The 24,977-nt window shown below is 57.6% G+C and overlaps 5 protein-coding genes across 5 annotated transcripts in view; 3 read left to right on the forward strand and 2 right to left on the reverse strand.

The window, feature by feature from the left end:
* Positions 1-4,253, forward strand: part of ANO8 (anoctamin 8) — a 15,581-nt gene extending 11,328 nt beyond the window's left edge. Inside the window, exons 15-18 of the mRNA XM_053999375.1 lie at positions 1-129; positions 1,677-1,808; positions 2,667-2,777; positions 3,591-4,253. Of these exons, the coding sequence (XP_053855350.1) occupies positions 1-129; positions 1,677-1,808; positions 2,667-2,777; positions 3,591-4,253 (1,035 nt within the window). The remainder of the gene's footprint in view (positions 130-1,676; positions 1,809-2,666; positions 2,778-3,590) is intronic.
* A 225-nt stretch (positions 4,254-4,478) lies between these two features.
* Positions 4,479-6,415, forward strand: LOC128819336 (uncharacterized). The gene is made up of 2 exons (XM_053999451.1): positions 4,479-6,324; positions 6,404-6,415. Exon 1 carries the CDS (start codon positions 4,966-4,968, stop codon positions 6,280-6,282), a length of 1,317 nt encoding a protein of 438 aa, XP_053855426.1. The 5' UTR covers positions 4,479-4,965; the 3' UTR covers positions 6,283-6,324; positions 6,404-6,415.
* A 1,966-nt stretch (positions 6,416-8,381) lies between these two features.
* Positions 8,382-15,174, reverse strand: DDA1 (DET1 and DDB1 associated 1). Its single transcript, XM_053999557.1, has 5 exons — positions 15,106-15,174; positions 13,549-13,629; positions 12,168-12,219; positions 11,367-11,428; positions 8,382-10,078 (listed from the first exon to the last, which is right to left on the reverse strand). Exons 1-5 carry the CDS (start codon positions 15,106-15,108, stop codon positions 9,968-9,970), a joined length of 309 nt encoding a protein of 102 aa, XP_053855532.1. The 5' UTR covers positions 15,109-15,174; the 3' UTR covers positions 8,382-9,967.
* A 464-nt stretch (positions 15,175-15,638) lies between these two features.
* Positions 15,639-16,549, reverse strand: MRPL34 (mitochondrial ribosomal protein L34). Its single transcript, XM_053999554.1, has 2 exons — positions 16,241-16,549; positions 15,639-16,150 (listed from the first exon to the last, which is right to left on the reverse strand). The coding sequence occupies exons 1-2, from the start codon at positions 16,315-16,317 to the stop codon at positions 15,880-15,882; spliced, it is 348 nt and encodes a 115-aa protein (XP_053855529.1). The 5' UTR covers positions 16,318-16,549; the 3' UTR covers positions 15,639-15,879.
* A 1,274-nt stretch (positions 16,550-17,823) lies between these two features.
* ABHD8 (abhydrolase domain containing 8) lies at positions 17,824-24,457 on the forward strand. The gene is given in 4 exon segments (XM_053999118.1): positions 17,824-17,872; positions 21,960-22,131; positions 22,133-22,654; positions 24,367-24,457. Coding segments are annotated over 3 exon segments (777 nt in total). The 5' UTR covers positions 17,824-17,872; positions 21,960-21,967.
* The last annotated feature ends 520 nt before the right edge of the window (positions 24,458-24,977 follow it).

Consider the following 24,977-nt stretch of genomic DNA (forward strand, 5'->3'; position numbering starts at 1 on the left):
GCCTTCCCGCTGGCGGCCGCCTGCGCCCTGCTCAACAACGTCATCGAGATCCGCAGCGACGCCTTCAAGCTCTGCACGGGGCTGCAGAGACCCTTCGGCCAGCGCGTGCCCAGCATCGGCCACTGGCAGGTGGGGACGGCTCCGGGCACGGGGGGACATGGGGACATGGGGACATGGGGACAGCAGGGACATGGGGACAGCAGGGACAGGGGGGACATGGGGACAGCAGGGACATGGGGACAGCAGGGACACAGGGACAGTGGGGACGGCTCTGGGCACAGGGGGACAGTGGGGACAGTGGGGACAGCAGGGACAGGGGGGACATGGGGACAGCAGGGACATGGGGACAGCAGGGACAGGGGGGACATGGGGACAGCAGGGACAGTGGGGACATGGGGACAGCAGGGACATGGGGACAGCAGGGACAGTGGGGACGGCTCCGGGCACAGGGGGACAGTGGGGACATGGGGACATGGGGACAGCAGGGACAGTGGGGACAGCAGGGACACAGGGACAGTGGGGACGGCTCTGGTCACAGGGGGACAGGGGGGACACGGGGACAGTGGGGACAGCAGGGACAGCAGGGACAGTGGGGATGGCACCGGGCACAGGGGGACAGTGGGGACATGGGGACAGCAGGGACAGCGGGGACATGGGGACACAATGGGGACGGCACCAGGCACAGGGGACATGGCAGGGACCCAGGGACAGTGGGGACAGCAGGGACCCAGGGACAGTGTGGACATGGGGACAGTGGGGACGGCTCCGGGCACAGGGGGACAGGGGGGACACGGGGACAGTGGGGACAATGGGGACATGGGGACAGCGGGGACAGTGGGGACAGCAGGGACACGGGGACAGTGGGGATGGCACCGGGCACAGGGGACACACCGGGGACACGGGGACACGGCAGGGACAGTGGGGACAGCAGGAACACAGGGACAGCAGGGACACGGGGACAGTGGGGACAGTGGGGACGGCTCCAGGCACAGGGGACACGGCAGGGACAGCGGGGACAGTGGGGACATGGGGACATGGGGACAGCAGGGACAGTGGGGACACAGTGGGGACACAGGGACAGCAGAGACACAGCAGGGACACGGGGACAGCGGGGACAGTGGGGACATTGGGGACATGGGGACAGCAGGGACACAGCAGGGACAGTGCGGACAGCGGGACATGGGGACAGCTGGCACACATTAAAAATATAATTATTGAACATTAATATTTAATATATTTTAAAATATAATTATTTAATATAATTATTAATTATAACTCTGTGTTATCAATTATTTTATTATTATATATTATTAATTACATTTTATTTTATTAATATTATTAGATATTATCACCATTAAAGAATATTATTAACTATTACTATTAAATATTACTGATACTTAAATTTTATTCTAATTCTTATTGCTCTATTAATTACTATTTCTATTTAAATATTTAACCGACATATTTATATTTAAATTTTAATCTCTATTCAAATTTCTTTTAATTACTACAAAAAAACTTTTTTCTTTACGCCCTTTTAAAACTTTAAACCTGCTTTACCTTTCTCCTAATCCCACCTCACAAAAAAAAAAAAAAAAAAAAAAAAAAAAAAAAAAAAAAAGACGTTTCAATAAACGCACAAATAACGCCCCAATTAACGCATTCATTAACCGCAGAAGGTGATGGAGGCCATGGGCGTGCTGGCCATCGTGGTGAACTGCTACCTGCTGGCGCAGTGCGGGCAGCTGCGCCGCCTCTGCCCCTGGCTCAGCCCCGAGGGCGCCATCGTCTCCGTCGTGGTGCTGGAGGTAGCGGGGCCGGGGGGCTGGGGTCAGCCCGGGCCCCCCCGGGTCAGCCCGGGTCAGCCCGGGGGTCTGGGGTCCCCCATTGGGTCGGTGGGATTGGGGTCACCACAGGGTCTGGGGTCGGTGGGATTGGGGTCACCCCGGGTCAGCCTGGGTCAGCCCGGGGGTCTGGGGTCTGGGGTCTCCAGCTGGGTCAGTGGGATTGGGGTCACCCTGGAGTCACCCCGGGGGTCTGGGGTCCCCAGTTGGGTCAGTGGAGTTGGGGTCATCCCGGGGTCTGGGGTCGGTGGGATTGGGGTCACCCCGGGTCAGCCCGGGTCAGCCTGGGGGTCTGGGGTCTCCAGTTGGGTCAGTGGGATTGGGGTCAGCCTGGAGTCACCCCAGGGTCTGGGGTCTCCAGTTGGGTCAGTGGAGTTGGGGTCACCACAGGGTCTGGGGTCCCCAGTTGGGTCAGTGGGATTGGGGTCAGCCCGGGTCAGCCCGGGGGTCTGGGGTCTCCAGTTGGGTCAGTGGAGTTGGGGTCACCACAGGGTCTGGGGTTGGTGGGATTGGGGTCAGCACAGGGTCACCCCAGGGGTCTGGGGTCCCCAGTTGGGTCAGCAGGATTGGGGTCACCCCGGGGGTCTGGGGTGGCAGGATTGGGGTCAGCCCGGGTCACCCTGGGGGTCTGGGGTCCCCAATTGGGTCGGCGGGATTGGGGTCACCCTGGGGTCTGGGGTCTCCAGTTGGGTCAGCGGAGTTGGGGTCACCCCCGGGGTCTGGGGTCCCCAGTTGGGTCGGAAAGGATGGGATTTTGGGAATGCCGGGGATGCCGAGGTGTGTCCCCTGTGTGTCCCCTGCGTGTCCCCCGTGTGTCCCCAGCACTTCGCCCTGCTCCTCAAGTACGTCATCCAGGTGGCCATTCCCGACATCCCCGCCTGGGTGGCCGAGGAGATGGCCAAGCTGGAATACCAGCGCCGCGAGGCCTTCAAGGTGGGTCCCGCCGGGATGGCGTCCCCAAGGGTCCCCAAGGTGTCCCCAAGGGTCCCCAAGGGTCCCCAAGGTGTCCCCAAGGGTCCCCAAGGGTCCCCAAGGTGTCCCCAAGGCATCCCCAAGGGTCCCCAAAGTGTCCCCAAGGTGTCCCCAAGGGTCCCCAAGGGTCCCCAAGGTGTCCCCAGGATCACTGTGCTCCCCGAGGTGTCCCCACGGCCAGTGGCCCTCCTGGGGTGTCCCCATGCCCCGTGTCCCCTCGATGTGCCCCAGGGGTGTCCCCGTGCCCAGCGTCCCCTGGATGTGTCCCCTGGCCGTGCCCCACGCCCGGTGTCCCCTTGATGTATCCCCTCAATGTCCCCTGGCCATGATCCACGCCTGCCTCTGTCCCCTCGATGTCCCCTGGCTGTGTCCCCTTGATGTCCCCAGGCTGTGCCCCACGCCTGGTGTCCTCTCCATGTCCCTGGCTCTGTCCCCTCGATGTCCCCTGCCTGCGCCTCATGCCCAGTGTCCCCTGTCTCTATCCCCTCAATATCCCCCGGCTGTGTCCCCTCGATGTCCCCTGGCTGTCCCCTGGTGTCCTCTCCATGTCCCTGTCGCTGTCCCCTCCATGTCCCCTGGCTGTGCCCCACGCCCGGTGTCCCCTCGGTGTCCCCTGCCTCTGTGCCCTGTGACCCCTCGGTGTCCCCGGGCCGCGCCCCACGCCCGGTGTCCCCTCGGTGTCCCCTGCCTCTGTGCCCTGTCTGTGACCCCTCGGTGTCCCCTGGCTGTGCCCCACGCCCGGTGTCCCCTCGATGTCCCCGTCGCTGTCCCCAGAAGCACGAGCGGCAGGCCCAGCACCACTTCCAGCAGCAGCAGCGCCGCAAGCGCGAGGAGGAGGAGCGGCAGCGCCACGCCGAGCTCCAGGCGCGCCGCGAGCGCGACCCCGGCCGCGACGAGGCCACCAAGGCCGAGGCCACCGGGCAGGACCCGGCGCACGACAAGGGCCCGGCCAAAGGGAAAAGCTCCGGCGGCTCCTCCGCGCACGGCCCCGACAAACCCAAGCGGCCCAGCTCGCTGCTGGCCACCAACAACGTGATGAAGCTGAAGCAGATCATCCCCCTGCAGGGCAAGTTCCTGTCCGGGGGCGCCGCCGCGGCCGGCACCGCCGCCGCCAGGTCGCCGCAGTCGCCGACGGGCAGCGAGAACAAACTGCCGGGATTCCTGAGCTTCAAATTCCTCAAATCGCCCGAGACTAAGCGGGACGCGGGCACCGAGAAGGTGCAGTCGCCCACCAAGCCCTTCAACCCCGGCAAGCTCTTCAATTTCGGCAAGTCCGAAGGGCTCGGGGCCAACGGGGGCGCGGCCGGCGCGTCCCCGCAGCCCCGGGCGGGGCCCTCGGCGGACGCGGGGCCCGGGAAGTCGCATCTCAACGAGGAAGGGGCGCGGGAGGAAGCGGAGAACCGGGCGGAGGAGGAGGGCGGCGGTGCCCGGCTCTGACCGGGGGCTCCGGGGGTTCCGGGGGGTCGGGAGGAGCCGGGCGGGGGAGGAGAGCGGCGGTGCCCGGCTCTGAGCGGGGCTCCGGGAGCTCCGGGGGCACGGGGAGCCGGAGAACCGAGAGGAGGAGGAGGAAGAGAGCGGCGGTGCCCGGCTCTGACCGGGGCTCCGGGGGCACGGGGAGCCGGAGAACCGAGAGGAGGAGGAAGAGGGCGGCGGTGCCCGGTTCTGACCGGGGCTCCGGGAGCTCCGGGAGCACGGGGAGCCGGAGAACCGAGAGGAGGAGGAGGAGGAAGAGAGCGGCGGTGCCCGGTTCTGAGCGGGGCTCCGGCGGTTCCGGCGGTTCCGGGAGCCGCCCGGTGCCTGCTGCGCGCGGCCGTGGCCGTCGGGAGCCTCTCGCCGCCGCTCGCCCGCGGGGCCGGGCCGGGCCCGGGGGCCGCGCTCCGCTCCGGTGCTCTGTGCTGTGTCCCGCCGTGTCCCCCCCGGTCCCCCGGGCTGTGTCCCCCCGGGTCCCCCCGGCCCCGCCGCGCGGAGCCGCCGCCACCGCCCCGGGGCCCGCGGGGGGACAGCGGGGGAGGCCTGAGAGCGGCGAGGCGGCGAAATCCCGGTACGGCTGGAACACCCCGGTACCGGGGGCGCGGCGCGAGTTATCCCGGTGCGGCTGGAGCATCCTGAAACCTCCCAGGCTCACCGGAGGGAGTTATCCCGGTTTTCCATGGGCACCGGGGGCAGTTATCCCGATTTTCCAGGGGCACCGGGAGCAGTTATCCCCGTTTTCCATGGACACCGGGGGCAGTTACCCCGGTTTTTCATGGGCACGGCTGGGAGTTATCCCGGTTTATTGGAGCATCTCGGTTTTCCATGGGCACCGGGGGCAGTTATCCCGGTTTTCCATGGACACCGGGAGCAGTTATCCCGGTTTTCCATGGACACCGAGGGCAGTTATCCCGATTTTCCATGGGCACCGGGGGCAGTTATCCCGGTTTTCCATGGGCACCGGGAGCAGTTATCCCGGTTTTCCATGGACACCGGGAGCAGTTATCCCGGTTTATTGGAGCATTTCGGTTTTCCATGGGCACCGGGAGCAGTTATCCCGGTTTCCAGGGGCACCGGGAGCAGTTATCCCGGTTTTTTGGAGCATCCCAAACTCTCCCACACTCCCAGTTTACCCCAGAGACGCCGCGCTCCAGCCTTTGGATGCTCCGGGAGCCACATCCCGCTCCGGGAATTCCTGGAATTCCCGGGATCCCCGGGACGAGCCCGATTCAGCCGTGCCTCAGCCGTGCTCCGCCGCTCCCCCCGATCCCGAATCCCGGATCCCGGAGATCCTTCCCAGGAGTCCCGCAGCTGGGAATGGGGGCGCGTTTCCCGGGAATGCCGTGCATGGGCAGCGTTTCTTGCACTAAATCCCAGCCCCGATCCCGCCGCCGGTGCCGCTTCTCCCAAATCCCAAATCCCAGCGGGACATTCCCGGCTCCAGCTCCGAATTCCCTGGAATTCTGTCGCAATAAAGGGCGGGACAAGGAGGGGACACGGGGAGGGACAATGCGGGAGGGGGTGGGAGCCGCTTCGCTGCTGCCGCGGGAAGGAATTCCGGGATTCCCGGGATTCCCGAGATTCCCGGGATCGGCTTTTCCAGCGGGATCCCTGCTGGGAATGCGCTCCCGGGAATGGGAATGCGCTCCCTCCTTTCCCTGCTTCGCTTCGCGGGGTTGGTGGCACCTGGGGACATCCATTCCCAAGGGGAAAAATCTGGGAAAAAGAGGAAAAAACCGGGAAAAGGGAGGGGGGTGGTCCCGAGTCTCCTCCTGTCCCCTCTTCCCAAAAATCAGGTTGGAATTTTTTTGGGGTTTTTTCCCCCCCTCCTCTTTCAGAGAACCTGTGGAATTTCGAAGAATCCATGGAATTTCGAAGAATCCATGGAATCTGGGGGTTTGGGTTTTTTTTTGGGAAGTGGGATCCCAAATCGAAGCCATTTTCCAGAGCAATAAGGGCGGGAAAATCCGGGATTGCCAAGGGAAAAGCTCCGTGATCCCGCTCGGGGGTGGGAAAAATCCCGGTGGGATCGGGGAATGTGGGAATTGGGGATGGAGATTTGGGAACTGGGGACAGATTTTGGGATGGGGGGTTGAGATTTGGGATTGAGGATGAAGTTTGGGAATTGGGAATGGGATTTGGGGGTGGAACTTTGGGGTTGGGGATAGGGATTTGGGGTTGGGGATGGGGATTTGGGAATTTGGGATGGGGATTTGGGAATTGGGAATGGAATTTGGGAATTGGGAATGGAATTTTGGAACGTGGGGATGGAGATTTGGGAATTTGGGATGGATATTTGGGATTGGGGACAGAGATTTGGGGTTGGAGATGGGGATTTGGGAATGGAATTTGGGGTTGGGAATGGGGATTTGGGAATTGGGGATTTGGGAACGTGGATGCAGGAGGATCCCAATCCCCCCCACCTGCCCTGGAATATCCCGGAGAGCAAATCCCGGGAAAGGGAGCCCTGGGAACGTTGGGAATTCCGGGAAACCGAGACCCCAAAATTCCAGGAGGCTCCAGCCCATCTTCCCTCCCTCATCCCACGGGATTTTCCCCCTCTGCCCATCCCAAAAAAACCCGGGAATGGCTTTGATCCCATTTCCCTCCGGAGCGGAGAATTCCCAGAGGGAAAAGCCCCAAATCCGGGGAATTTTCATCCCTTTCCCAAAAAAACCCCCAAAAAATCTCTGGAATTTCGGAGGGGAGAAAAATTCGGGAATGGTTTTTCCTTTGATTTTTTTTCCCTTGGAGTGGGAATTCCATGGGAATTCCGGGAAAGGAAGGAAAATGGGGGGGGGGGGGGAGGGGGGTTTAATTTATTTATTTTTAATTTATTTTTGTAAAATCCGCAATAAAAAAGAAATTTATTTCGACAGCTCATCTGCATCTGATTAGCATATTTCAATATTCTAATTAGGCCCCAGGATCCAGAGCAGCATTCCCAGGAGCCAGGAAAGGATGGAAAAATCCGATTAAATCCTCAAAATTCCATCAATTTATTGTTTATAAAAATGTGGAATTGTTGGAAAAGAAATCCCAGAAAAAGAATTCCGATGGATATCTGGGATTTTTGCAGGAATTTTGGGAAATGCCAGGTTTTTCCCAGTTCTGTGATCCCGGATTTTGGGTGGAAATGGAAGGATTTGAAGGGGAAATCCCAGAGCTGGGAATGACGGAGCTTCCCGGGGTTTGGGAATGGCCAAATTTGGGTGGAAAATTCCCAAGAAATTCAGGATTGAGCTCGGGATGAATTCGGGCTCTGGGAATTCCAGGAATTCTGAGAATTCCAAGCCCTGGGGGTGTTTGGGAGCAGAATCCTGGGATTTGGGTGCTGGGAAAATCCCGGGATGAGGAAGAGGAGGGAACTGGGAAAAAAAAAAAAAAAAACCCAGGAAAATCCCGGGATTTGGTGAATTTGGGAAATTTTGGAAGGCACCAGGAAGGGGCAGGAGGGGATTTTCCCGGGAATTTTCCAGATTTCCTGAATGGGATTGAGGGGGGGGGGGAGGAAGAGCTCCTGGAATTCCAGGGAAAGCTGGGAATGAGCTGGAGGAGGAGGAGAGGGGGAAGGGGGATCCCAAATCCAGGGATGTTGGGAATTCGGGATGGGATGGGGACAGGACTCACTGCAGGGATCCCAGGGAAATCCATGGATGAGAATCCCAAATCCCTGGAATGGGATTCAGGCACTGCAGGGATCCCAAATCCCTGGAATGGGATCAGGACACACTCAAGGGATCCCAAAGAAATCCATGGATGAGAATCCCAAATCCAGGGATGGAAAGAGAATCCCAACCCCAAATCCAGGGATGGGACCAGGACAGACTGCAGGGATCCCAAATCCAGGGATATTGGGAATTTGGGATGGGATGAGGGAAGAGAAGGAATTCCAAATCCAGGGGTGGGATGAGAACCCCAAATCCAGGGATCCCAAATCCCGGATGGGATCCCGACGCTCCGGAGATCCCAAACCCGTCCCGGCTCCGGCCAATCCCAACCTTTCCCCTGGAATTCCCCGGGCCTGCTTTTCCCGGGATGAATCCCCATTCCTGAGGCTCCCAGCCCCTTCTCCAGGGGGAATAACAGCGGGAATTCCAGCAGGAAGTGCCAACTCTTTAATGAACAACATTCCCGAGCCTCTGGAGCCCCGGGATCCGCCCTCCTCTCCTGGAGTCCCGGAATTCCTTCCGGAGATTCCTCAAATCCGGCTCCTCCCGGAGTTTTCCAGCTGGAAATCCCACTAAAACCAAAATCCCGGGAATTCCGCTTCTCCTTCCCCTCCCCCCACCCCCCCCAACACCGCATTCCAGGAATTCTGAAGTCGCTTCCATAAAAAAACCAACCAAACAAAACCAAAAAAAAAAAACCAAAAACAACGGGAAAACCGGAGGCAGAGCCAAAGTTCCGGATTGAATTCCAGTCCCAAATTCCGGGAATTCCGACGGGAGCCGCGTCCTGCTCCTCCCGAGCTTCTGGAGGAATTTTGGCCCTTCCCAGCCCGGAATTCCGAGGGCGGATCCGGGATTTCCCGGGAGAAGGGGCGGCAGGAACCCTCCCAGAGTCAGAGCCGGGAATTTGTTTTGGGAATCTCCTGGAAAAATCCCTGCGGATTTGCCAGCCAGGGGAGGGAGGACGGCTCCGAAGCGCGGGATTCCCGCGGGAAGGGGCTCCCCGTGGAAAAGCAGCTGGAAATTTGGGATAATCTCGTCCTTTGCCGAGGTTCTCCAGGAACGCCGAGGCTCTGGCTGGGAATCGTCTCAGTCCCAGCGAGGATGGGCTCCGCATTCCCGGAATTCCAGCCTGGATTCCCCAATTCCAGCCGGGATTCTCCCGGATCCGGGCCCGGAGCCGCTCCCAGTCCGCTCCCGGCTCCGTGCCCTGGGAATTCCGAGCGATCCCTCGGAGAGGATCCGGCCGTTCCCGGGGGAAAAAATCGGGATTTAAGGATCGACGGTGGTGGCTTTGCCAGAGGGAGGGGGAAAAAAATCCCTGGATCCAGCCCCAAAAAAATCCCGGGATGCAAATTCCCAGGGATCGGCTCCGGCCATGATGGGAGCCCGGGAAGGGGTTGGGAATTTTCTGGAAAAACGGGAAAGGCCTCACAGTCGTGGTTGGGTTGGGAATATCCAAAGGATTCCTGGGAATTTCTCCAGGGAGAAGTGAAGGGAAAAAAAATCCTGGAATTTTACAGGGAGGGGATGTGGGGAATCCCGGGAAAAGGGGGTTTTTGGGAAGGGAGGAGATCCCAAAGAAAGTGGAATTTTGGGGTGGAAAAATAAAAAAAAGTTATCCTGGAATTTCACAAGGAGCAGATCCAAGGAATCCCAGGAAAAAGGGAACTCAGGGAAGGGAATAAATGGCAGGAAAAGGGGATTTTTGGGAATAAGGAATTCTGGGATGTCACAGGGTCAGATCCAAGTAATCCCAGGGAAAGTGGATTTCTGGGAATGAGATCTCAGGAGCAAATCCCAGGAAAAACGGGAATTCCGGGGCTGAGGGCCCCTAAGGATGAACTCTCCCTCTCCATAGAAATTCCATAAATACAAAACAGGAAGCGGGAACGAGGCAAATCCCAAATAAATAGGGCGGATCCCGGGAATTCCCGGCGGGGCGGGGCGGGGGTGGGGGAGGCGCAAAAAGCGGGAAGAGCCTTGGGAATTCCCGGATTCCCGGGGTTTTTAAGTGTCCTCGGTCATGTCCTGGCTGCCGGTCCGGGCGATCTTCCGCGGCGGAGCCGAGTTCTCCCCCTCCAGCTCCCCCTGCTCCTGGTCCCGCTTCTTGGCCGCATTCTGCAACGCAATTCCAGGGAATTCCGGGGGATTCCGGGGGATTTTAGGAGGATTCCGGGGGATTCTGGGGGATTTTAGGGGGATTCTGGGGAATTCCAGGGAATTCCGGGGGATTCTGGGGAATTTCAGGGAATTCCGGGGGATTCTGGGACATTTCAGGGGATTCCTGGGGGATTTCAGTGGAATTCCAGGGGGATTCTGGGGAATTCCAGGGAATTCCGGGGGATTCTGGGGGATTTTAGGAGGATTCCGGGGGATTCTGGGGGATTTTAGGGGGATTCTGGGGAATTCCAGGGAATTCCGGGGGATTCCGGGGAATTCCGGGGGATTCCGGGGGATTTTAGGAGGATTCCGGGGGACTCTAGGGAATTTTAGGGGGATTCTGGGGAATTCCAGGGAATTCCGGGGGATTTTAGGAGGATTCCGGGGGATTCTGGGGGATTTTAGGGGGATTCTGGGGAATTCCAGGGGATTCCGGGGGATTCCGGGGAATTTTAGGGGATTCCAGGGGGATTTCAGTGGAATTCCAGGGGGATTCTGGGGAATTCCAGGGAATTCGGGGGATTCTGGAGGATTTTAGGAGGATTCCGGGGATTTCTGGGGAATTTTAGGGGGATTCTGGGACATTTTGGGGGATTCCAGGGGGATTTCAGTGGGATTCTGGGGAATTCTGGGGAATTCCAGGGAATTTTGGAAGGATTTTGGGGGGATTCCAGGGCATTTCGGGGGATTCCAGGGGATTCTGGGACATTTCCGGGGATTCCAGGGGGATTCTGCGGAATTCTGGGGGATTCCAGGGAATTCCAGAGGATTTCAGGAGGATTCTGGGGAATTCTGAGGGGATTCCAGGGGAACTCCACAGGGAGACTCCCAGCAGGGGGATCCCTGGTGTTCCCACATGCTGGGATTCCCAATTTCCCGTATTCCCAAATCCCAGCATTCCCAAATCCCCGTATTCCCAAATCCCAGCATTCCCACACCCCAACATTCCCAAACCCTCTCATTCCCAAATCCCAGCATTCCCACACCCCAACATTCCCAAACCCTCTCATTCCCAAATCCCAGCATTCCCACACCCCAACATTCCCAAACCCTCTCATTCCCGAATTCCCAACCCGAGCCTCCCTCCAATCCTGACTTCCCCTCATTTCCAGAGGCAGAGCCACCCCGGGGCTTCCCGCCTGGAATTCCCACGGGAACGGCTCCTGGCACGAACCAACCCCAAATTCCCGGGAAAAACAACCCCACATTCCCGGGAAAAGCGGGAATTTTGGGAGCCCAGGGTCACCTTTTTGTCCCACTGCTGGTGGAGGTAGCGCAGGAGGATGTTCGTCTTCTCTGTCACGATAACTGGGAACGATTCCGGGGAAAAACACGGAAAGAATTCCAGGTTTTAGGAGGATTCGAGTGGTTAAGGAGGGAGGGAAAACTGGGAATTGTCAGGGGGAGAATTGGGGAACAATGGGAATAAAGAAAGGGAAAACTGGGAATGAATAAAGGGAAAAATGGGAAAAAAGAAAGGGAAAAATGGGAAAAAAGAAAGGGAAAATTGGGAATAAATAAAGGGAAATTTGGGAATAAAGAAAGGGAAAAATGGGAATAAAGAAAAGGAAAATTGAGAATAAAGGGGGAAAACTGGAAATCAAGAAAGGCAGAAATTAGGGATAAATAAGGGGGAAATTTGGGATAAGGGAGGGGAAAGTTGGGAAGAAATAAAGGGGAAGTTGGGAATAAATAAAGGGGGAATTGGGACTAAAAAGAGGGAAAATTTGGAATAAAAAAGGGGGGAATTTGGGATAAAAAAGGGGAAAATTTGGAATAAAGAGAGGGGGAAGTTGGGAATTACTAAAGGGGAAATTGGGAATTGAAGGGGAAAAATGGGAATAAAGAGGGGGAAAAGGGGAATGAAGAGGGGGAAAATGGGAATAAAGAGAGGGAAAATGGGAATAAAGAGAGGGAATACTGGGAATAAAGAGGGGGAATTCTGGGAATAAAGAGGGGGAATTCTGGGAATGAAGAGGGGACGCTGGGATTCCGGGATCTCCCAGGGAAGGCGGGTCCAAAGCGGGATTTTCCCGGGAAAACTCACTCTGCTCCGAGGGGAATTCTCTGGTGGGCAGGTACACCGAGGGCCGGCGGTTCTGCAACGGGAACGGCGAGAGATGGGATGGGAATGCTGGGAATGCTGGGATTGGGAATTCCAGGGGTTGGGATTGCTGGGATTGAGGAATTCCAGGGTTTGGGAATGCTGGGATTGAGGAATTCCAGGGTTTGGGAATGCTGGGATTGGGAATTGCAGGGTTTGGGAATGCTGGGATTGGGAATTCCAGGATTTGGGAACTGCAGGACTGGGGAACTCCAGGATTAGGGAATTCCAGGATAGGGGAATTCTGGGATTCTGAAATGCCGGGATTTGGGAATTCTGGGATTTGGGAAAGCCAGAATCTGGGAATACTGGGATGGGGAATTCCAGGATTTGGGAACTCTGGGATTTGGGAACACCAAGATTTGGGAATTCTGGGATTGGGGAACTCCAGGATTTGGGAATTCCAGGATTGGGGAATTCTGGGATTTGGGAACTCTGGGATTTGGGAACTCTGAGAATTCCAGGATTGGGGAACTCTGGTACTGGGGAACTCCGGGATTTGGGAATTCCGGGATTTGGGAATTCCGGGATTTGGGAAAGCCAGAATCTGGGAATACTGGGATGGGGAATTCCAGGATTTGGGAATTCCGGGATTTGGGAATTCCAGGGGAACTCGTACTGGGGAACTCCAGGACTGTGGGACTCCAGGATTGGGGAACTCTGGGATTTGGGAATTTCAGGATTGGGGAATTCTGTGATCTGAGAACACTGAGAATCCCAGGATTGGGGAACTCTGGTACTGGGGAACTCTGGGATGTGGGAATTCCGGGATTTGGGAACTCCGGGATTTGGGAATTCCGGGATTTGGGAATTCTGGGATTTGGGAACTCTGGGATGTGGGTATTCCAGGATGTGGGAATTCTGGGATTTGGGAACTCCGGGATTTGGGAATTCCAGGGTTTGGGAATTCCGGGATTTGGGAATTCCGGGATTTGGGAACTCCGGGATTTGGGAATTCCGGGATTTGGGAATTCCGGGATTTGGGAACTCTGGGATGTGGGTATTCCAGGATGTGGGAATTCTGGGATTTGGGAACTCCGGGATTTGGGAATTCCAGGGTTTGGGAATTCCGGGATTTGGGAATTCCGGGATTTGGGAACTCTGGGATGTGGGTATTCCAGGATGTGGGAATTCTGGGATTTGGGAACTCCGGGATTTGGGAATTCCAGGGTTTGGGAATTCCGGGATTTGGGAATTCCGGGATTTGGGAACTCCGGGATTTGGAATTCCAGGATTTGGGAACTCCAGGATTTGGGAATTCCAGGATTTGAAACTCCGGGATTTGGGAATTCCGGGATTTGGGATCGTGCCCCGGAGCACTCACGGAAGCCTTGCAGACGGAATCCGCATGGAACCTGCTGAAGTTGCTCTTGTTGTACACCGGGAGCCCCTTCAGGAAATCTGCCTGGGGAGGCACAATTCCCAAAATCCCTCAGGGAACGCCGGCAGGACCCGTGTCCATCCAACCAGCCCCAAACCCAGGCACTGAGGGGAAATTCCCGGGATTTGGGCAGCTCCAGGCTTTCCCTTCCCACAGAAAACTCCCAGCGTGATGCCAGGGCTGGGAGCCCTAAGCCCCCCCATAAAGCAAATGGTTCAGCCCCACTTTAGGGGGACCCCCACCCAAAGAAATGGTTCAGCCCCACTTTAGGGTGACCCCTAAACCCCCCCCCATAAAGCAAATGGTTCAGCCCAACTTTAGGGTGACCCCTAAACCCCCCCCATAAAGCAAATGGTTCAGCCCAACTTTAGGGTGACCCCTAAACCCCCCCCCATAAAGCAAATGGTTCAGCCCAACTTTAGGGTGTCCCCCATTACCCCCCCCCAAAGACAAATGCTTCAGCCCCACTTTAGGCTGCCCCCCACCCAAAGAAATGGTTCAGCCCAACTTTAGGGTGTCCCCCCATTACCCCCCCCCAAAGACAAATGGTTCAGCCCCACTTTAGGGTGCCCCCCTGAACCCCCGCACTCCAAAAAAAATGGTTCAGCCCCCACTCAGGGTGCCCCCAACCCATATTGGGGGGCTTCAACCCCACCCTGAGCCCAAACCCGGCTCTGGGGTCCCCAAATCCCCAAACCCCGCTTTAGGGCTCCCCAAACCCCGCTTTAGGGCTCCCCAAATTCCCAAACCCCAATCTGGGACTCCCCAAATCTCCAAACCCCGCTTTAGGGCTCCCCGAATCCCCAAACCCCGCTTCAGGGTTCCCCAAATTTCCAAACCCCGCTTTGGAGCTCCCCAAATCCCCAAACCCGGCCTTGGGGCTCCCCAGATCCCGCTCTGGGGCTCTCGCACCCCCAAATGCCCCGCACCGCGCCCGGGGCTCCCCTCACGCCCTCGCTGAGGGCAGGAACCCCTCACAGCCCTCAGGGAGCTCCTCACACCCCTCAGAGCCCCTCACGCCCCTCAGAGCCCTCACACCCCTCAGGGAGCTCCTCACACCCCTCAGAGCCCCTCACACCCCTCAGAGCCCTCACACCCCTCAGGGAACCCCTCGCACCCCTCAGAGCTCCTCACACCCCTCAGGGAGCTCCTCACACCCCTCAGAGCCCTCACAGCCCTCAGGGAGCCCCTCACAGCCCCTCACACCCCTCAGGGAGCTCCTCACGCCCCTCAGGGAACCCCTCACACCCCTCACAGCCCCTCACACCCCTCAGGGAGCTCCTCAGGGAACCCCTCACAGCCCTCACAGCCCTCACAGCCCCTCAGCCCCGCCACCCCCCGCCCAGGCCGCGGCGGGCGCGGGCCCTACAGGCCGCAAGCGGCCGCGGCGCCGCCGCTGCGATCCCGTGAAGGCCGCGGGCGGCGCGGCGGGGCCCGGGAGCCGCGGGCGGGCGGGCGGGGCCGGCGCGGGGCCGCCATTGCGGCGGGGGGCTCACGTACCATCTTCGCCGCCGCCAGCCGGGAGGAGCCGCCCCGGCCCGCCCACTGCCATGGCCGCCCGCCTCGGGCGCGCCGATTGGCCCGCGCCGCGGAGCGCCGCGCTCCTATTGGGCGCGGCGCCTGTCAGTCATCTCCGGGAAGGTTGGGTTGAGGCAGGAAGTGGCCGCGCGGAACGGGCGGGGCGGGTGCAGCGCGGGAGGACCCGGATGGAGCGCGGCGCGGGGCGCGCTGGGAGTTGTAGTTTGGGCGCCAGCCCGCTCGTTAATTAAGGGGCGGCTCATTAATCTGCGGCTCATTAGCCACGCAGGGAGGAGGAGGAGAACTCCTTCCCTTTATCCCATCCCAGAGGTGATGCTGGAATCAGGAGCCCAGAGGATGGGGCGGAGTGAAGTAAACCTGAATTCCACCCCGAATTCTGCACCGCCCCCCCCCCGGCCCTTCCCAAATATCCGCCCCTGGCTCGCGCCAGATCCCCCCTCCTCATTAACCCCCCACCCTAATTAGCGCAGGAAGCTCCAGGCGACACGCTGGGATCTCGGCACGCTCCGCACCCCCGCGTTTATAAACAAACAGAAATTTAAAAACTTTGGAACAAACACGCGAGGGTGATTTAACAACCGCAGCGGCGACCGCGCCCCAAACCCCGCAGAGGGGCGCAGGTGACAGGGCCAGCAGGGCTGGGCTCCCCCTGCAGGGCCCGGCGGGACCGTCCCGAATCCGCGGAGCATTCCCGGAGCATTCCCGGAGCATTCCCGGGGCATTCCCGGCGCTCCCTCAGTGGCTCAGGGATTTCCTGCCCTTCAGCATCCGGCGCAGGATCACGGCGATCCCGCCGGGAGTTCTGATCCGTTTGATCCAGCCGTGAGTCTTCTTCCGCTTCCAGTTGTTGGGCTGGTACTCGTTCCCCCGGCACTTGCCGCGGGTTTGTTGGAAATCCCACGCCGGCACCGGGACGCGGCGGAGAGCGGCGGCGCCGGAGCTCCCGGGGAGCGGCTCCAGAGCGTTTGGGAGCAGCGGGAAGGGAAAACCTCGCAGCAGGGAAAAGCTTGGGGGAAACGAAAGCAGAACAAGGAGTGAGCGGAGGGAATAAAGGATTAATTTGGAATTTTACGGTTGGGATTTCCCCTCCCGGTACCTGCGGCCCCCGGCCCGCGCCCACACCGGGCCCAGCGCCGCCATTTCGCTCCGCCCGCCAACAACGCCGCTTCCCATTGGCTCCGTACTCCCGGCCAATCACAGCCGGCGCCGCGCCGCGCGGGCTGATGGGGGGTGTAGTCCTCCGGGGGTCGTGGCGGAGTTACCATGGCAACGGCGCCACTGCGGCCTTGTCGCCTCGGGGGCTGTCGGTTGTCGCCGAGGCTGTCGCGACAGGCCACAAAGCCACTCCCAGTGCCTGAAAGGGCTCCAGGAGAGCTGGAGAGGGACTGGGGACAAGGGATGGAGGGACAGGAGCCAGGGAATGGATTGGGGGTGGGAAAAGGGAGATCGTTGGTGACACTGACACACCCCTGGCACCGCCACACGTGTGACAGTTTGTGACACTGACACACCCCTGGCACCGCCACACGTGTGACAGTTTGTGACACTGACACACCCCTGGCACTGCCACACGTGTGACAGTTTGTGACACTGACACACCCCTGGCACCCCCACACGTGTGACAGTTTGTGACACTGACACACCCCTGGCACCCCCACACGTGTGACACATTGGTGGCACTGCCACCCTCATGGCACTGCCCGTGGCACTGCCACACTCGCGCCCTTTGCCACCCCACAGTGCCACCACCCCATCCCAAATGCCACCTGTGTCCCCTCCTGTCCCCATCCCTGTCCCCATCCCTGTCCCCGGTGTCCCCGGTGTTCCCAGTGGCCCCGGGCCGTGTCCGTCACTCCCTGTCCCCATCCCTGTCCCCATCCCTGTCCCCATCCCTGTCCCCGGTGTTCCCGGTGTTCCCGGTGTCCCCGGTGTTCCCGGTGTTCCCGGTGTTCCCGGGCCATGTCCGTCACTCCCTGTCCCCATTCCTGTCCCCATCCCTGTCCCCGGTGTCCCCCCGGTTCCCGGTGTTCCCGGGCCGTGTCCGTCACTCCCTGTCTCCATCCCTGTCCCCATCCCTGTCCCCGGTGTCCCCCGGTGTTCCCGGTGTTCCCGGGCCGTGTCCGTCAGCCGCGGTCCCGCCCCCAGGAGGGCTTTGGCTTTTCCATGGCGACCGCTCCAAGGACGAGCCCCGAGCGCCCCCGGAGCGGGCACGGCCGCCAAGGGCGGCACTCGGGGGCATTTGGGGCATTTTTGGGGATTTTCGGGGGGGGCTGAAGGAGTTCCCTCCCTCCCTCCCGCCCCCCCCTCCCAAAAAAAAAAAAAAAAAAACGCCTGGAAAAAAAACCGGGATTGGAACCGCGCTGCTCCCACCGCCCCGGCATCGCCCGCTCCGCCTTCCAGCGGGAATTCTGCGCAATTCCAGGCTTTCCTCCCGGAATTCTGCGCAATTCCAGGCTTTCCACCGGGAATTCTGCGCAATTCCAGGGTTTTTTTCCTCATCCCGGAGCCCGGAATCCCTCGGCCGTCCATGAGGTGAGCGGCGCGTTCCCCTCTGCGGTGCTGCGGGAATGTCCTGGCGCCAGAGGTGCTGCTGGGGGGGCGGTGACCCGAAAATGCGGGAATTCTTCCCACCGGGAAGGAAAAAAAAAAAAATCCGGGATGCGAGGGGGGGTTGGGATGTTGTGGGGCAGAGAGGAGCCGGAGCCGGGAAAAACCCGGATTTCTGCAGGTGCGCCCGGGAGGGGCAAAGGAGCGGGAATTGTCCTGGAAACCCAGCCTGGGGAAAAGATTCCTTCCTCCCTCCTTCCTCCTTCCTCATTCCTTCCTCCCTCCTTCCTCATTCCTTCCTCATTCCTTCCTCATTCCTTCCTCATTCCTTCCTCATTCCTTCCTCCTTCCTTCCTTCCCTCGTGATGCAACGGCGAGGAAGGATTGCTGGGGGGGGGGGGGGTGGGGGCCGATCCCGCTGGGATCTCGGCTGGAATTTCTGCTGGAATTTCGGGAAAACCTGCCCGTGGTGGGGGAGAGGCTGGGCTGGTTCCAGTGCTGGTCCCAGTGCCTGATCCCAAACCCTCATCCCAAATCCTTATTCCAGACCCAGATCCCAAATCCTGATCCCAGACCCAGATCCCAGACCCAGATCCCAGACCCAGATCCCAAATCCTGATCCCAAATCCTTATTCCAGACCCTGATCCCAAACCCTGATCCCAGATCCCAGACCCAGATCCCAATCCCAGGTTCCAAGTCCCCAGTGCCCATTCCCGTGTCCCCTGTGCCCCCCCCCGATGTCCGGATCCCAAGGCCAGATCCCTCCAGCAGGATCCCAGCAGCGCCATCCCGGTGGGAGGATCCCTTTGGCAGATCCCGATGGCAGGATCCCGGATCACAGCAGGATCCCTCGGCTCGATCCCTCAGCCAGATCCCACCATTCCCGCCTCGTTGCCATTCCCAGCCTTACATAACAGGCGCCAAATTCCCCAAATCCCGAAATCCCGAATTCCCAAATTCCCAGATTCCTGGATTCCTGAATTCCCAGATTCCTGGATTCCCAGATTCCCAGACTCCCGGATTCCCGAACCCCGAATTCCCAGATTCCCGGATTCCCAGATTCCCGAACCCCAAATTCCCAGATTCCCAGATTCCCGGATTCCCAGGTTCCTGAAATCCCAGAGTCTTGAATTCCCAGATTCTCGAATTCCCAGATTCCCAGATTCCCGAACCCCGAATTCCCAGATTCCCGGATTCCCAGATTCCCGAACCCCAAATTCCCAGATTCCCAGATTCCCGGATTCCCAGGTTCCTGAAATCCCAGAGTCTTGAATTCCCAGATTCTCGAATTCCCAGATTCCCAGATTCCCGAACCCCGAATTCCCCAGATTCCCGGATTCCCGGATTCCCAAACCCCAAATTCCCAGATTCCCAGACTCCCGGATTCCCAAATCCCGGAATCCCGGGATCCCTGGGCAGCCGAGGGGCTGGGCAGGAGCCGGGCTGAGGCTGGGAGCGGGGGTTGGGATAATCCCCCCATCCCGTTTCCATGGCAACCGGCACCATTCCCGCCTTCCCGCATCCACCGGGATCCTCTTCCAGCCTTTCCTCCCCGGCTGTTCCCGGGCACGGAGCGCGGGGGGAGGCGGGATCCGGGGATCTGGGAATCCAGGGATCCGGGAATCCAGGGATCTGGGAATCCAGGAACCCAGGGACCTGGGAATCCGGGAATCCAGGGATCTGGGAATCTGTGAATCCAGGGATCTGGGAATCCAGGAACCTGGGAATCTGGGGATCTGGGGAGTCTGGGAATCCAGTGATCCAGGGATCCAGGGATCTGGGAATCTGGGAATCCAGGAACCCGGGGACCTGGGAATCTGGGCATACAGGGATCCGGGGATCTGGGAATCCAGGGATCCGGGAATCCAGGAACCCAGGGACCTGGGAATCCGGGAATCCTGGGATCTGGGAATACAGGGACCTGGGGATCCGGGGATCTGGGAGTCTGGGAATCCAGGGATCCAGGAATCTAGGGATCCAGGGATCTGGGAATCCAGGGATCTGTGAGTCTGGGAATACAGAAATCTGGGAATATGGGGATCCAGGAATACAGGGATCCAGAGATCCAAGGATCCAGGAATCTGGGAATCCGGGGATCTGGGAATCCGGGGATCTGGGAGGCAAGGCTGGGATGGATCCCCAGAACCGTCCGCTCCCGTCGGGATTCACCCCCGGAAGCGCCGCTCAGGTTGGATTTGGGGATTTTCCAGCCTTCATTGCGGGATTCCAGGGGGGTTTGTCTGGATTTCCATCGGGAATGGGCAGATCCCGGGCCTGGATCTCCGGGATCCTGCAGGAATGGGAACTGGGATCCTGTGGGAATGGGAACTGGGATCCTGATCCCACAGAAATGGGAATTGGGATCCCACAGGAATGGGAAATGGGATCTTGATCCCGCAGGAATGGGAACTGGGATCCCACAGGAATGGGATATGGGATCCCACAGGAATGGGAACTGGGATCCTGCGGGAATGGGAACAGGATCCCACAGGAATGGGATCAGGATCCCACAGGAATGGGAAATGGGATCCTGCAGGAATGGGATCCTGATCTGCAGGAATGGGAACTGGGATCCTGCGGGAATGGGAACTGGGATCAGGATCCCGCAGGAATGGGAAATGGGATTCTGCAGGAATGGGATCCTGATCCTGTGGGAATGGGAACAGGATCCCACAGGACTGGGATCTGGGATCAGGATCCCGCAGGAATGGGATCTGGGATCAGGATCCCGCGGGAATGGGATCTGGGATCAGGATCCCGCAGGACTGGGATCTGGGATCAGGATCCCGTGGGAATGGGATCTGGGATCAGGATCCCACAGGACTGGGATCTGGGATCAGGATCCCGTGGGAATGGGATCTGGGATCAGGATCCCGTGGGAATGGGATCTGGGATCAGGATCCCGCAGGAATGGGATCTGGGATCAGGATCCCGCGGGATCAGCGCTCGGCTCCCGCTCTCTTTTCCCGCTGCCATCAATAATTCACCGTGTTCCTTTTCCCTCAGCCATAATTAACCCATTCCCGACCTCCGTGCCCCCATTCCCAGCAGCTTTTCCCCGAATATTCCCAAAACCCAAAGATTTAAATTCCAGCAGGGAGCTTTGGGAGCAGCCGGGATAATCCCACCCCCCCCCCCCCCCCATTCCTTCGTTTATTTTGTGGAGGGATTTTAATTAAATTTTAATTCCCACCTCGGATGCTGCTTCCGACCGCAGCCATGTTTATATTTAATGTGATAAATATTTCGCTTTTGTGGCATAAAGATTTCTATTTAATGGCGTAAATATTTATCTTTTATGGGATAAATAATGAATTCCCGGGGCTGGAGCTTCCCTGCGCTCCACATTTGTTGGGAAAATGGGAATTTTCTGGTCCAAACAGGCTTTTTTTTTTCCACAGGTTTTTTCCTTCAGCCAGAACAAATTCATTTTCCAAGGGCTGTGATGGGAACTTGAGGGGACAGGGATGTGACCCAGAAAAAAAAGCAGGATAGGGAATTTTCCATGTTCCCATGTTTTTCCATATTTTTCCACATTTTTCCACATTTTCCCCCATTTTTCCCATTTCCCAGGGATCACCGTGCTGACCAGCATCACCGACAGGTTCCCGTTGCCACAACCCCTGCTGGAATTGGGGCTGAATCCCATTTCCTCCAATTTTTCCCCATTTCCCCCCATTTTTCCACGTTTTCCCCCCATTTTCCCCCATTCCCCCCCCATTTCCTCCCCCATTCCTCCTCCCCCCAATTTTCCCCCATTTCCCCCCCATTTTTCCCTATTTCCCCCCCCAATTTTCCCCATTTCCCCCATTTTTCCCCATTTTGTCCCATTCCCCCCATTCCCCCCCATTTTTCCCCATTCCCCCCCCCAATTTTCCCCCATTTCCCCCGATTTGCCCCCCATTTTCTCCCATTTCCCTCCATTCCCCCCCCATTTTTTCCCATTTTCCCCCATTTTTCCCCATTTCCCCCCATTTTTCACCATTTTTCTCCCATTCCCCCCATTTCCCCCCAATTTTCTCCCATTTCCCCCCCATTCCCTCCCATTTCCCCCCCTTTCCCCCCATTCCCCTCCCATTTTTCCCCATTCCCCTCCCATTTTCCCCCCATTTTTCCCCATTCCCCTCCCATTTTTTCCCCATTTTCCCCCCCATTTCCCTCCCATTTTTCCCCGTTTTCCCCCCCATTTTTCCCCATTTTCCCCCATTTCCCCCCCCATTCCCCCCCATTTTTCCCCCATTTTAACCCCTTCTTTCCCACCGCCCAGGCATCACCATGCTGACCAGCATCACCGACGGTTTCCTCTGCTGCCTGCTGGGCAAGGCCCCCAACGCCGTGGGGCCGCTGGACAGCGTTGAGTCCGGCGACGGCTTCACCTTCCTGGAGGTGAAACCCGGCCGCGTCCTCCGCGTCCGCCACGCCGTCCCCGAGCGCCCGGGACCCCCGGGACCCCCCGGGATCGCCGGGAGCCGCGGAGCGCGGCGCCGTGCGCTGCCAGCGCCGCATCACGCTCTACCGCAACGGGCAGCTGCTGATCGAGAACCTGGGCGAGGCCGGCGGCTCCGGCAGCCCCGGGAGCCCTCGGGCCGAGCCCGACGGCGAGCCGGGAGCACCGGAGCCCGGCGCCAAGGACGGCGCGGCCAAGCGCCGCAAGCGCAAGCCCAAGAGGGTGGTGACGGTGGACTGCGAGAAGCGCATCACGAGCTGCAAGGGCACGCACGGGGACGTGGTGCTGTTCTTCATCCACGGCGTCGGCGGCTCCTTGGACATCTGGAAGGAGCAGCTGGAATTCTTCTCCAAGCTGGGCTACGAGGTGGTGGCGCCGGATTTGGCGGGGCACGGCGGCAGCTCCGCGCCGCCCGTGGCCGCCGCCTACACCTTCTACGCGCTGGCCGAGGACATGAGGGCCGTGTTCAAGCGCTACGCCAAGAAAAGGAACATCCTCATCGGGCACTCCTACGGGTGAGGGGCCGGGATTGGGGTGGGATCATCCCGTAAAATGGTTTAGGGGTGTTTTAGGTTCCCGTTTTGGGAGTATCCTGGGATTTGGAGCTCCAGAATCCTTGGGGTCTGTTCGAGTGGTCCCAAGAAAAGGAACATCCTCATCGGGCACTCCTACGGGTGAGGGGCTGGGATTGGGGTGGGATCATCCCGTAAAATGGTTTAGGGGTGTTTTAGGTTCCCGTTTTGGGATTATCCTGGGATTTGGAGCTCCTGAATCCTTGGGATCTGTTTGAGTGTTTCCCAAGGAAGGGAACATCCTCATCGGGCACTCCTACGGGAGAGGGGCGGGGAGTGGGGTGGGATCATCCCGTAAAATGGGAATGGACACAAATCTGCACTTTAGGAGTTTGGGGTTCCCATTCTTTTTATCCCATGTTTATCCCATTTTTATCCCATTTCTGTCCCATTTATGCCATTTTTTATCCCATTTATCCCATTTTTATCCTGTTTATCCTGTTTATCCTGTTTCTATCCTGTCTTTATCCCATTTATCCCGTTCCTATCCCATTTTTATCCCATTTATCCCATTTCTATCCCATTTATCCCGTTTCTATCTCATTTTTTATCCCATTTATCCCATTTCTGTCCCATTTATGCCATTTTTATCCCATTTATCCCCTTTTTTATCCCATTTTTATCCTGTTTTATCCTGTTTCTATCCTGTCTTTATCCCATTTTTCCCGTTCCTATCCCATTTCCATCCCGTTTTTATCCCGTTCCTATCCCGTTTCCATCCCGTTTTTCCCGGGATTCGGAGCCCCGGGTGCCCCCGGCCTGGGCCCATCTCGGTGTCCCGCTGATCCCAGCGGGGCAGGGGAAGGCCAGGGCTATAAATAGCATAAGCCGGGATTAGGGCTCCTCATTAGGCAGAGCCTAAAAAGGGGAAGGGGCCGGCTCGGGACGAGGCTGGGCAGCCTGGAGGGCACCGGCTGGGGCACATAATTAATGTCATTAATATAATGAATATAAACAATTAACCAATATAATCAATATAATTAATAGAATTACCTAGTTAATGTCGTTAATATAATCGATTAATCCATAGACTCAATATAATTAATATATATATTATTATTATGTAATATTTACATATTACATATTTAATAATATTTACATATTATTATTATGTAATAATTACATAGTTCATATATTAATAGAATCAATATAACAAATATAATCAATATACTTCCATAGTTAATCTAATTAATAGAATCAATATAACCAATAGAATCAATATATTTCCATAGTTAATCTAATTAATAGAATCAATATAACAAATATAATCAATAGAATTACATACTTTATATAATTAATATAATCAATATAACAAATATAATCAATAGAATTACATACTTTATATAATCAATATAACCAATGTAATCAATATAATTACATTGTTAATATAATTAATAGAGCCAATATAATTGCTATAATCAATATGATCAACATAACCAATGTAATTAATAATTATATAATTAAAATAATGACAGCCAACAATGACACGGTTATTTTTAACCCTTTCAGGTGTCCTTCTGCACCTTCCTGGCGCACAGAGCTGGTGCACAAGGCGATCATAATCAATATAATTAATATAATTAATAATTAAAATAACAAATTAATATAATTAATAATTAAAATAACAACCCCACGGCCATTTTTAACCCTTTCAGGGTGTCCTTCTGCACCTTCCTGGCGCACGAGTACCCGGAGCTGGTGCACAAGGCGATCATAATCAATATAATTACTATAATTAATAATTAAAATAACGAATTCGTATAATTAATAATTAAATAACAACCCCACGGCCATTTTTAACCCTTTCAGGGTGTCCTTCTGCACCTTCCTGGCGCACGAGTACCCGGAGCTGGTGCACAAGGTGATCATGATCAACGGCGGCGGCCCACGGCGCTGGAGCCCAGCCTGTGCTCCATCTTCAACCTGCCCCCGTGCGTGCTGCACTGCCTGTCCCCCTGCCTGGCCTGGAGCTTCCTCAAGTGAGTGTCCTGTGCCACCCGGGGTGTCCCTGTGCCACCCGGGGGTCAGCCTGGCACTGCCAGGGGGCTGGGGGCTTCCTGTGCCCCCCGTGCGTGCTGCACTGCCTGTCCCCCTGCCTGGCCTGGAGCTTCCTCAAGTGAGTGTCCTGTGCCACCCAGGGGTGTCCCTGTGCCACCCACGGGGTCCCTGTGCCACCCACGGGGTCAGCCTGGCACTGCCAGGGGGCTGGGGGCTTCCTGTGCCCCCGTGCGTGCTGCACTGCCTGTCCCCCTGCCTGGCCTGGAGC

Source organism: Vidua macroura, chromosome 26 (assembly GCF_024509145.1).
Source record: "Vidua macroura isolate BioBank_ID:100142 chromosome 26, ASM2450914v1, whole genome shotgun sequence".
NCBI classification, from domain to species: Eukaryota; Metazoa; Chordata; class Aves; order Passeriformes; family Viduidae; genus Vidua; species Vidua macroura.